The following is a 12,746-nucleotide window of genomic DNA, read 5'->3' as shown; positions in this document are numbered from 1 at the left end:
TGTGATTCCCGGCATAGTAAACCATGTATGTGATTGTCAGATTCAAAATGGCCAACACCAGTCTGTTTCAGCTCACTAACAGCTAGGATTTTGATGTTTATGAATTTCATTTCATTTTTGGCATTTTCACATTTTCCTAGATTCCTATTTTGTACATTCCATGTTCTGATTATTAATGGATATTTACAGCTGCTTCTCTTCATTTTGAGTTGTGCTCCATCAGCAAATAAGGAGCTCTGGTAGCACAGTGGTAACGAGTCGGGCTGCTAACCTCAAGGTCAGCTAGTTCTAAATTACCAGGAGTTCTGTGGGAGAAAGATGAGGCTTTCTGCTCCCATAAAGATTTACAGCATCAGAAACCCTATACAGGGTTGCTACGAGTCAGAACCGACTTCACAGTACACCACCACCATCAGCAAATGAAGGCCCCGAAGGTTTTACTCCATTTGCATCATCACGGTCAGCTCCACTTTGAGGAGGCAGCTCTTTCCCGATTGTATTTTGAGTGCCTTCAAACCTGAGGGGCTCATCTTCTGGCACTATATCTGGCAATATTCTGGTGATCTTCACCATGTTGCAATCTTCAGTATGCCGACGTTGGCAGTGTTACACCACTACTCATAGGTTTTCAGTAAGTAAATATTTGGAAGTAGTCCGTGTCTTCTTCTTCCTAGTCTGTCTTCGTCTGGAAGCTCAGTTGAAACCTGTCCACAATGGGTGACCCTGCTGGTATTTAAAATACCAGTGACATAGCTTCCAGAATCACACACAAGCTACCACAGTATGACAATCTGACAAATGAGTAGCGGCGGGATGCTATGGTACCCAACTATATTATAGAAATAGATACAATGCTGTTTATCAAAACTGAACATTTTTGAAGTCTGAGTCATATCTAATCCCCAAGGATCTGAACAGGGACTGTGAACCTGTCAATGTTGGGAAACAGCAAGATTCTTGCAGATTTTTTGGGAAGAAAGCATATGGCATGGAGAGACTCACAGAAGGTCATGGGTGGATGTGATTAGACACAGAGGAAGTCGGGAAAGGCAGCACTGGTAGTCAAAGGGAGAGCTGGCCCGTGGTCCCACTGCACAGTCTCTCCTGGTCACCAGCGGAATTACCTGTCTCTGGAACTTCCAGTGGTCGGCTTTTCTTGGCCAGTTTTAGGGCTGCTTCAAGGTCATAGACTTGGGAGCGGGTGAACTTCAGCTCCCTGCGGAGCTCATTAATCTCCTTGATCAAGGAGACATTTTCCTGTAGAGAAAAAAAACAAAACTAAATGAAAGAGTCTGGATGAATGAGCCATGGGCACAGGGCCTCTGGGGAACGTGCAGTGTTGGGCCTGGGCCCAGACTAGCTCTGTGGTTCCTCTACAGGGGCATGAGTTCAGCCTTTTGAGCTACAGCTTCAGGTCGACTTTGGTAAAAAACAAAAAACAAAAACAGCTGCGCATTCTGATCCAACCACTTTTTCCAACATCAATGACAACATTTTTCTAAGCACTTTATATTAATTTAATGCATATCACAATAGCTCTATGAGTCTTGTTGTTAAATGCCTTTGAGCTGTTTCCAACTCATAGCAACCCTGTATAAATAAGATTTACAAGGAGCAGCTGGTGAATTCGAACCACCGACCTTGCAGTTCAAACCGATCTTGTGGTCCAGTGCATTATCCCACAGCACTACACTAGGACCCCATGAGTAGATACTGTTATAACCACAACTTTACAGAGAAGGACACTGAGACACAGAGAGATTATGTAACATATCAAAAGCAGCAGAGCCACGATTCCAGCTCTCAATAGCCAGACTCCAGAGCTCTGAACTCTGAAGCACTATGCTAAACTTTACTATTAAAAAGATTTTTTTTTTTTTTTTGAACATGCATTTATAAGGGCACCTGCTAGGTCCATGGGATACAGACATAAATAAGACATGGTTCCTGCCTTCAGCAGCATACAGGTTAGTGGGGACCACAGAAAAGTAAATGGATACTTAGCATTGTCACATCCACTAGGTCACTCCTTGGAAACCCTATGCAGGTCACTATGAATCAGAACCCACTTGATGGCACTTAATAACAACGTCTACTAGGAAGTCCTGGTGTAGTGCTGTAGGATAAGCACTGGACTGCTAACTGCAAAGATGGTGTTACAAAACCCACCAACAGCTCCTTCGAAATGCTATACAGGATCACTATGAATCGGAACCAACTCGACAGCAGTTAACACAGTAACACATCCACTAGAAGTTCACTTTTTCTTGATTGTGTTTGATCAATATCCATCCATCCATCCAATATTTATTGAGGACCTATTGTATGGGAGGAGTCTTGGTAAGGTGCTGGATTCAAAGTCAGTTTGAACCACAAGGTCGGCAGCTCAAGCTCACTCTCCGCTCTCGGAAACCCAATACAGGGTCACTGGAAGTTGGAAGTGACTCGATGGTGCTTAACAACAGCAATTATATGGGAGGCACTGTTCTGATCCTGGGGTGGACAGAAAGTAAAGCCCTGAGAATTGAGGAGTTTACTGTTTGGTAGTGGGGCCATCTTGCTGTCACTGAGGAGTGGGACACAGAGGAAAAACATTTAGTCCTATCATCTGAATGACCAGGATGGATTCCCTGGAATTTGCCCCTGGGCTGAGACTTGAAGGCGATTTCAAGAAGAGGCACATCAGGAGCAAAGACACAGGAGTATGACACAGCCGATTGTGTATGTGTGTGTTGCAGCAGTCTGGAGCACTGCATGAAGCAGAAGACAGAAGATTAATTAAGAGCTTGGTGGAGACTAGGTTGTGTTGACACTGAATGGTGGGGTCAAGCAATCTCTTTTCTCCCCACATTTCACAAATGGAATGGGACCTTTCATTTCACATTCACCATGAGGGCACTAAGAGCGGCATCATGGTGAGGGGGAATCGACTGGCTACTTTGCTTGTAGAACCCACAAGCTTGGGTTCTATGACCATGCCAGTGAGTCACCCGAGGATCTGAAATGCCGCTTCTGCTTGGGCAGGTCTGGGCAGGTCCTGAGAGCCGGCAATTCTAATCAGCTCCCAGGTGCTGCTGCTGTTGCTGGTGGGTGGGCCAGATCCCATTTTGAATAGGAAGGCCCTAGAAGGGTCTGAATGCCAGAATGCAAGCTAAAGCGCTGGTGGTGCCAGGAACAAACTGTACTTCCACTTGGATGCTACATCGGGAGAGGTGAGTGTAGTCAGAGGCCAGAGAACTGGGTCATCCCAAGCACTCTGTAAATCTTCACACTTAGTTCCTGCTGGGGCTGAGAGCTGGAGGCATTCCAACAGGTTCTTTCCTTCCAGATCCTTTTACCTAAATACTGATCTATACCTTCACGTTTTCAGTATATAATTTAATTTCAGTATTCTTCATTAAAAAAAAAAAAGTCCCTTGGTGGTGCAAATGGTTAAGTGCTTTACAACTAGCCCCAAAGTTAGCAGTTTGAACCTCTTCAGAGGTGCTCTGGAGGTAGGCCTGAAGCAGGTTTACTCTGCACACATGGAATGTCATTAAGTTACAATTTGATGCAAATAACATTAAAAAAACAAACTCGTCCAAACTCTGTCCGTCAACAGATGAATGGATAAATAAAAGATGATGTATATACACCATGGGATACTACTAGCTGTGATGAAAAACGAAGTCCTGATTCATACCGTACATGGGTGAACCTTGAAAACATCTTTCTGAGTGAAATGAGTTAGCCGCAAAAGGGCAAATACTGTATGACCTCACTTATATAAACAAGCAGACACATAGACGTGAAAGATCATTGGGTACCAGGACTGGGAGGGAAAGGTTGTTGTTGTTATGTGCCATGGAGTCGGTTCTGACTCATAGCGACCCTGTACAGGGTTTCCAAGGCTGTAAATCTTTACGGGAGCAGAAAGCCTCATCTTTCTCCTGCGGAATAGCTGGTAGTTTAGAACTGCTGACCTTCTGGTTCGCAGCCCGATTCATAACCACTACGCTACAAGAGCTCCTAGGTAGGGAAAGGTAGAAGGGGTGTTATACACAGGGGTCAATGACTTTCTGGTGATAGTGGTGGGATAGTTGGAAAAGGATAGATAGTACAAAAGGGTGCACAACTTGAAGCATGTGACCAGTGTCACCTAACTCTATGTGTACAAACTGCTCAGATGACGTATGATTTGTTATGTCTTCCTTTTGGATGAAATGCTCAATTATTATTGCCAACTTCTCACTCACCAATCTAAACTTTGTGCCTGTTTTTGTAGAAGTTGGCAGGTTTTCTCCATTGATCTGTTGCCCTTTAACCAGCCTCGGTGATGAATCTCACACGTTCCCTTTTCAGTTAAGCTCTGTCAGTTTCCTCCCTGGAATTTCTCCACGCCAACTTTATGCCCTGACACCATTAATTCAATACTTGTTTATTGAGTTCTAAGACCTTGGGCACTGCCTTGCATGTAAAAAGGCACTCGATAAATATTTGTGGAATGGATAAGCAAATGAATAACTAATGCAGTCGATATCAAGTTGAGTAAGATTCTTACTAACAAGGAACCTTGTTGGGGGTGGGGTGGAGTAGGGAAAACCAGAGCAGAAGGGATGGTCTTAGGGGAGCATGAATGGAGTACTTGCCCGTTCAGGGTCTCTTTCCACTCCTTTTAGTTGCTTTTATTTTGCTTTACTTCTCCAGCCTCGTTCAATACAGTAATAATCATAATCATAGTCAAGACGAGAAACTGGAAGTACCATTTCCCCAGCCCTCTTGGTTTATATTGCTTACTTCTTCCTCTTGGCCATCCTCATTTTGTCCCTGGATCTGACGGATTTTGTGTCTGCCATGAATCACATGTTCATTCTTGCTGCTATGATTGTAACTAGCATTTGTGTTATAATTTGAGGTTCTTGGAATTCTTGGGGTATGCAAGAGATCCTGGCTGGGGACACTAAGGTCAGTTTATATTATGACATTTTATGGAGTCCTGGTGTGGTGCTATACAATACGCAATGGACTGCTGACTGCAAGGTCGGTGGTTCAAACTCACCAGCTGCTCCTCAGAAACCACATACAGCATCGATCACTGTGAATTGGAACCGACTCCACAGTACTTAACAACAACAACATGATACTTAGGTCTGTTGTTAGCGTCTGTCAAGGGAGCCCCAACTCATGGGCTGGCCTATACACCATGCTGCCTGGTTCTGCACCATCCTCATGATCAGTTGAATCAAGAGTTTTCATTGGCTGATCACCAGGCCTTTCACTTCAGTCTAGAAGCTCTGCTGGAACCTATTCAGCATCGTAGCAACACACCAGCCTTCACTGATAAGTGAAGTGCATTGACAAAATCAAAATTAGGTCGCCCTTAGGAAAGGCACGGAGTCCTGGTGTGGCGCTGTGGGTTAATGCACCAGACTGCAAGCCATTTGATCTTCTCAAGTTCACCAGTTGCTCCTCGGAAACCCCACACAGGGTCGCTATGGGTCAGAACCAACTCGATGGCACTTAACAGCAACAACAGGAAAGGCAAGGATTCTACTACTGCCTCATCGTTCATATACAAAGCTTTCTAAATACAGGACTATGCCGAACTGTTTGGGACTGCCATTAGTCAAGACTGACAACAGAGGACCACTGACTGATGACTTTGATTGTTATTGTTGAGCATCGTTGATTCAGTTCTGAGGAGATGCTGGTGAGCTTGAACCACTGACCTTACTGTTCAAAGTGACTTTGCAGTCCAGTGTATTAACCCACAGTGCCACACAAGGACCTGGCAGATCTTTCAGACAACCATGTTAGAGAGAGAAGGGAATGGCTATGGCGCCCCCTCGTGGTCTTCTTTGAGTTGACACTTTAAAGAATACAGCTGTGCCTGACGCTGTGGAAATAGCAGGGGATAGATTTATTCCGTGGACTTGGACGCCTTGCATCAAAGGCGTCTTTATGAAAGCCATAATTAGTGATGCTACCATATGCCCAACTGCACAAACGAACCTGACATTTCTAATTGTCATTTCTACTCTGAAATGTCTTTTGACACTACAATATCCCCCCCTCCCAAGTTCTTCTCATTTCCCCTAACCTGGTAGTCCTCTCCTAAAGGGGTTTCCTGCAGTCTTCCTTTTCCCTACCCTAACCTTTTCCATTCCTGCTAACTTAATCAACCTTTTCAAAACGGAGCGAACACTCTTGCTACTTACAAAAACCAGTGTATGACATTCACGCTCTTTGGTATGGCATGGAAAGCCCTTTTCAACAAGACTGACCCTAAAGTACCTACTGTTCCAGCAGGCTCTTTCTCCCCGCCCCATGCATGCTCTGTCAGGTCAGGTGACTCGTGGCTTTTCAAACATCCCACCCAAACAAACAAACAAAACCATACTGCTATCTAGTTGACTGGAGTCCTGGTGTGGCACTGTGGGTTAATGTGCCATATTGCAAAGCTGTTTGAAGTGCAAGGTCGGTGGTTCAAGCTCACCAGCTGTTCCTTGGAAATCCTATACAGGGTTGCTATGGGCCAGGATCGACTTGACGACACTTAACAACAACAATCTAGTTGATTAAAATGTTGAAGACCAAAGATGTCAGCTTGAGGACTAAGGTGCGCCTGACCCAAGCCATGGTATGTTCAATAACCTCATATGCATGTGAAAGCTGGACAATGAATAAGGAAGACCATAGAAGAATTGATGCTTTTAAGTTATGGTGTTGGAAGAGAATACTGAAAGTGCCATGGACTGCCAAAAGAACCAACAGTTCTGTGTTGGAAGAAGTGCAGCCAGAGTGCTCCTTGGAAGCCAGGCTAGCCAAATTTCGTCTCTCATACTTCAGACATATTGTCAGGAGGGACCAGTCGCTGGAGAAGAATATCATGTTTGGTAAGGTGGAGGGTCAGAGAAAAAGAGGAAGACCCCCAGTGAGATGGATTGGCAAAGTGGCAGCATCAATGGGCTCAAGTGTGGCAACAAATGTGAGGTTGGTTCAGGACCAGGCAGTGTTTGGTTCTGTTGTGCACAGGGGCGCTATGAGTTGGTACCGACTCGATGACACCTAACAACAGCAACATCTAGTTGATTCCAACTCATAGCAACCCTACAGGACAGGGCAGAACTTCCCCCTTGGGTTTCCAAGGCTGTAAAACTGAATAAGAGCAGACAGCCTCATCTTTCTCTTATGGAGCGACTGGTAGGTTTGAACTGCTGACCTTTGATTTGGCACCCCAATGTTTAACCCACGGCACCATCAGGGGCCCTTAAACATCCCGCAGGTCACCTTTATTGTATTCTCTCAGGTTGTCCTTTCTGTCTGGAGGGCTCTTCCCCAAATTGTTCTGTGACCACTACTAGTCACCCTTCCAGACTCAGCTTCAGAAATCTTAGGAGTCCCCAGGCATAAGTAAACCCCACTTCTCATATGAGCACAGCAATGGTTACACTGGACCGAGTAGTGATGCTCTGCATTGATTCCAAGACCCCTAATATGAGCTCCTTGTTGCCATCACCGTCTGGTAGATCTCATGGTGCTTGATCCAGGTCTGTCAGAGGAGAACTGGGCTCTAACTGGTTGTCAGGGACTGAGGTTTTGGAAGTAGGTCACCAGGTCTATCTTCCTAAGTGTTTCTGGGTGGACTTGAACCACCAGGTTTTGGTTAGCATCACCCAGGAACATTATGATATTCATCTTGGAACCCTGTACGGCTGGCATCGAGTTTGGCATGTAATAGGCCCTCAGAGAATGTGTACTGAATGAATAAAATGTGTGTGTGAGCTGTTTCTATCCCATGGCAACCCTTATTTTCATAGCTGCAAGTATGCTGAAGAACGAGACAGTGACCTCATTTCGGCACTTATTTTCGGATGAGTTTCTCTCAGATGCTGTGTCTGCCCGGCCTTCCTCAGTCTTAGGACTGAATTGGTGGGGTCCTGCTAACTGCAGGGCTAGTTACAGTCATCTCCTCTCACAGCCCTGGCCAGTCCCTCCTGCCTGGATCAGGAGCTCAGGCCACTGCTGGGGACCTGAAATTGGTTGTGCTGCCCATCCGCCATGTCTCTACCACTTGGGCACTCCTGATGGGCATCCCCACTGGATTTCTGCATGCTTATTGAGTTCTTTTGTTTGGAAGAAGGGAAGGGAAGGGAAATAGTATTTGTGGAACCCTTGTTCTGTCCTACAGGGTGACTATGAGTGGGAAGTGACTTGACAGTAGTGGGGTGTTTTTTGTTTTTATTCTGTCCCCCAAACCAAAGTCCAAAACCACGTGTCTAGGTGGCATAAATGGTTAGGCGCTCAGTTGCGAACCAAAAGGGTGGATGTTTGAGTCATCCTAGAGGTACTGTGGGAGAAAGGCCTGGTGATTTACTTCTGAAAAATTAGCCACAGAAAACCCTGTGGAGTACAATTCTCCTTGGACACATGGAAGGCCACCTTGTGTTGGAATCAGTTCAACAGCAATTGGTTTATCTGTTGCAGCCAGGCCAGTTCTTAATGGCAGCTATCTTATTATAAGATAAGTTAGTTACCCTATTCCCTTTTCACTATCTACCCAGCTTGGCAGTCCATCTCCATTTAACAGGTAGGAACGGTGGGGCCTGGAGAAGTGAAGGAATTTACCTAAGGTCTCCTTGCAAAAGGAGTGGCCAAGGCAGGCACAGGGCCCACCTCTTCCACCACCCTGATGGAAAGTTGCTCTGAGCCCAGGCTTGTCAGCATGGTCACTGATACCTTGCCCTGGCCCTTTAAGAGCAACAAAGGAAAACAATTTTTATCCTCCAGAACAGACCCAGAATCTCAATGTATTAAACTAAGAGCCTGTCTGGTTGAAGGAGCAGGAATGCAGAGCCCTGCCTCGTGGATCCTTCTCCCTCCCTGCATTCATCTGGGACACTTCTAAGGCCCTGCAGGGCTCCCTCTGCGTCCCACAGGTTTAAACTGCTGCTCTAGAACACACTCTTCTGGGGCGTTCCCTTGTTGATGACTCCCTCTACCAGCCTTCTGTGAACAGCAGCAGGGCTGGACAGAAGTGCTGCTTGGGTCTCCAATCCCCAGCCCCTTACTGGCCTAACAGGAGTTGGCCTGCAGCCTCTGGGATGTGGGGGAGCCAGAGGGTGATGTTTCTGCCTTGAACATCCTCCTACTAATGTCTTCACCCTGGGGCTAGCCTGTGGTCTTCCACTTTCACCCCTTCTCTTTCTTTTCTTAGGAATGACATTTCCTTTGGGTGTCTACTTGGCATGGAGAAATGGACCCAGCCCCTGGGAGGGCCCCACAGGCCTGTGCTCCGGTGTTAGGACACCTGCTCTGCAGTTCATTCTGGTCCCACTGCCTAGCTTCTCATGCCCCAGAGCCCCTGTTGGCTGACTCTAGGCTTGGGGTGGGAGTTGGGGGTCTTGAGGTCCTTAGCAATGGCTCTGTGGACCAGTTTCTAGTACACAGAGGTCCCACCAATAGGACCAACTCCTGTATCTGCGTCTTTTGTCTGGGCTTTCAGGGCCCATAGGAAGGGCAATGGTTTGATGGTTGGGCTGGTTTTAAATGGCATGACACCAGCCTGGTTGGGCCTGAGTTGCAGTGCGCTTTGCATGCGCATTAGTGAAACTGGGAACTGGTTTGTTTCCATCCAGATGCCACTGGTCTCCTTGCCAGTATTTTAATTGTGGCATTAGGAGATGTACACATAAATTGCTCCATGCCTTTTAATGTGATGCTGATGTTGTCTTTTGATATGAATCCACTTGAACTGCTTTCGACAATACTGATACCCAAAGTGAAATCTGGCAGAAGATTCCCAACTGGCATTTCTGACAATGTGTTGAAGTGGAGGCAGACAGTAATGGGGTCAGGCTGTCTAAACAGCTCAGGAAGGATTCAGGGTGGTGGGTGGGGAGAGCTCATTAAACCAAAGAGAGAGGTCTGCTCTTAGGTTGGGTGTGGTTAGCTCTGGTCCCTAGAGATAAGGGTAGGAACAGCAGGTACCAGAAAACTCAGATGGGGAGAGGGAGAGGAAGAGGGGTGTGTTCAGAGGAAAGATCATGTGACATGAACAGCCAACTAGAAAGCTGTACAATAATGCAAGGTGAAATCAGTTAGAAACACTGCAGATGAGCAGGGTCACAGTGACCAGGATAGCTAAAATGACATGGATGAAGGTACGGAGGGAACAGAGGTCAATGGGAGCAGTGAAGCAGGACACAGGAGTGCAGTGGATAAAGATGGGGCAGAAAAAACATCTGGTAGTGACTGTGATGTGAGAGGGGAAGCAAAGTGGACTGGTGCTGCCACAAGGTAGGGAGTGAGCCTAGATGTGCCTAGAAAACCTTACTGGTGGGGTGGCCCAGGACCAGGCACACAGCTCTGGGAGTCAAAGAGAGCCTTAGGGGAAGCTAGGGACATTGGGAAGGCCCTGGGTGAATCTCTGGTCCCTCAACAGGGGATGAGGAGGAGCCTTCTTGTAGGTACCTGCATGATGCGGACATAGTCGGTGCGGTGCAGCTCACTCTCCTTGACCACCTTCTTCTTGAGTGTGGCCAGGTTCCTTTCCAGGTGTTCCCGCTGCCGGGAGTACTCCTGCTGCAGGTCTGTGTTCAGGCCTGCGATCTCTACCTGATGGGGTCAAGGGCATGCTCAGTAAGGAGGAAGGCCCCCAGGGAGGGAGCAGGGAGGCAGGAGAAGGGAGCTGAGCTCACCATGTCTGCCCGCTGCACATACTTCTCAAAGAGAGCTCGGACCTTTTCCTTCAGCGGTCGGGGCTCCTGGATGTACGCCACGCAGTTGTGCAGGTCTGTCTTAAACCGCTTCACCAGAGCTTCCAAGTCTCGCTCCTGTAACCAGAGGCATTTACTTCTCAGTGCTGCAGGTGTAGGAGCAAGGACCACAGGACAGGCTGATGGCACCAGAAAGGGACAAGAGATAGCTGACCACCAGAGGCCCTACTGGACAGAGATCTAGACAGGGACACAGCTGAGATGTAGAGGCACTAAGCCTCATGTGCAGCTGCCCTGGGCTAGGCACTTGGCCTGGACACTTTGTGTGGTACTTTCTTCTTGAGAGGCCATATAGACCACTTCCTTTAGTAGTCCCGGACTCATTTCAGGACCACAAGCCTTAAAAGCTGAAAGGAAGTTCAAGTGGTCACCTTTACTCCTTTTGAGCCCAGGCAGATGGTTTGGATTCTCTTGTAGATCCCTGGGGGGGATCTTCCACCTCCTTCTTAAAAACTCACCCAGTGTTCACATTCCTGACAGTCAAGAGGGCTGCTGGGAGTGGGTGGCTACTAAGGACTCAATTGTGTACTATCAATTGTGCACTACCCACACACCCCTTCCCTCCACTCCAGTATGTGTTGGAATCCTAATCCCTATGCCTGTGCATAGGATCCCATTTGGGAAACAGAGGTCCCTTTGTTATGTTAATGAGGCCATAATCAGTGTAGAGTGTGTCTTTAAACCTAATGACTTTTGAACCCATTAGACACAGAAAGAAGCAAGTACAAATAAGGCAAACAAAGATGCCCCCTGGAGACTGCCAAGGAACCAAAGAATGCTGAGGTTACAAAAATGCAGACAAGGATTTCCTCCCAGCCCGAACCCAGGGAACTGAATTTGGATTTCTAGTATCCTAAACTCTGTTTGGTAAGGTGGAGAGTCAGAGAAAAAGAGGAAGACCCCTTAATGAGATGGATTGGCCAAGTGACAGCATCGATGGACTCAAGCGTGGCAACAGTAGTGAGGTTGGCCCAGGATCGGGCAGTGTTTCATTCTGCTGTGCATAGAGTCGCTATGAGTTGGTACCAACTCGATGGCACCTAACAACAACAAAACTGTGAGACAATAGATTTCTGTTCATTAGGGCCATCCACTGTTTTTCTGCGATAGCTGTACCCAGAAACTAAGACAGTAGGAGGGGGGAGGGATCATGAAACGGGGCAGATTGATTCATCTGCGAACTTGGTCTAGCTTTCTTCTCTTCCATCTTACTTTCTGTGGTACCCAGCTCCTCTTATACCTGCCTAGAGAAAGACTCTTCTTTTGCTCCTCCTATACTGCTTTATAAAGGAGCTCTGGTGACGTAGTGATTATGAATCGGGCTGCGAACCGCAAGGTCAGCACTTGGAAATTACCAGCTGTTCCATGGGAGAAAGATGAGACTTTCTGCTCCCGTAAAGATTTACAGCCTCGGAAACCCTGTATGGGGTCGCTATGAGTCGGAACCTACTTCATGGCACATAACCAACCAACCAACCATACCCCTTTTATGGAGTCCTGGTGTGGCGCTGTGTGTTAATGCACCAGACTGTAAAGCCATTTGAACTGCAAGGTCGGTAGTTCAAGCACACCAGCTGCTCCTAGGAAATCCTATACAGGGTCACTATGGGTCGGAACCGACTCGACAGCACTTTACAACAACAACAACAACATACCCCTTTATTTCTGCCTTGCATTATAATTATTTGTATATGACCCAATCACTGAATATATCCTAAGTCTGTGGAGGGCAGAATCCATGAAGATTTTAGCATGATCTACTACAGTGTTGGAGCCCTGGTGTGGCATCATAGCAAAAGCACTGGACTTCTAACGAAAAGGTTGGTAGTTCAAACCCACTAGCCACTTTGCAGGAGAAAGAGGCGGCTTTCTGCTCCTGCAATGATTTATAGCCTTGGCAGCCCTAAACAGGGTTGTGATGAGTCTGAACTGACTCATTGGCAGTGAGTTTGCTTTTGGGTTTGAGAGTACAAAGTTAATGCTTCATAT

General features: G+C 46.9%; 1 protein-coding gene across 1 annotated transcript in view; it reads right to left on the bottom strand.

The window, feature by feature from the left end:
* The window catches only part of WDR65 (WD repeat domain 65), a 130,599-nt gene that overhangs the window by 8,135 nt on the left and 109,718 nt on the right, over window positions 1-12,746 (bottom strand). Inside the window, 3 exon segments of the mRNA XM_006839653.1 lie at window positions 1,125-1,257; window positions 10,453-10,596; window positions 10,680-10,814. Of these exon segments, the coding sequence (XP_006839716.1) occupies window positions 1,125-1,257; window positions 10,453-10,596; window positions 10,680-10,814 (412 nt within the window).

The sequence above is a fragment of the Chrysochloris asiatica genome, unplaced genomic scaffold (genome assembly GCF_000296735.1).
Source record: "Chrysochloris asiatica unplaced genomic scaffold, ChrAsi1.0 scaffold00026, whole genome shotgun sequence".
In the NCBI taxonomy this organism is placed as follows: domain Eukaryota; kingdom Metazoa; phylum Chordata; class Mammalia; order Afrosoricida; family Chrysochloridae; genus Chrysochloris; species Chrysochloris asiatica.
This window is presented reverse-complemented; position numbering and strand designations above follow the sequence as displayed.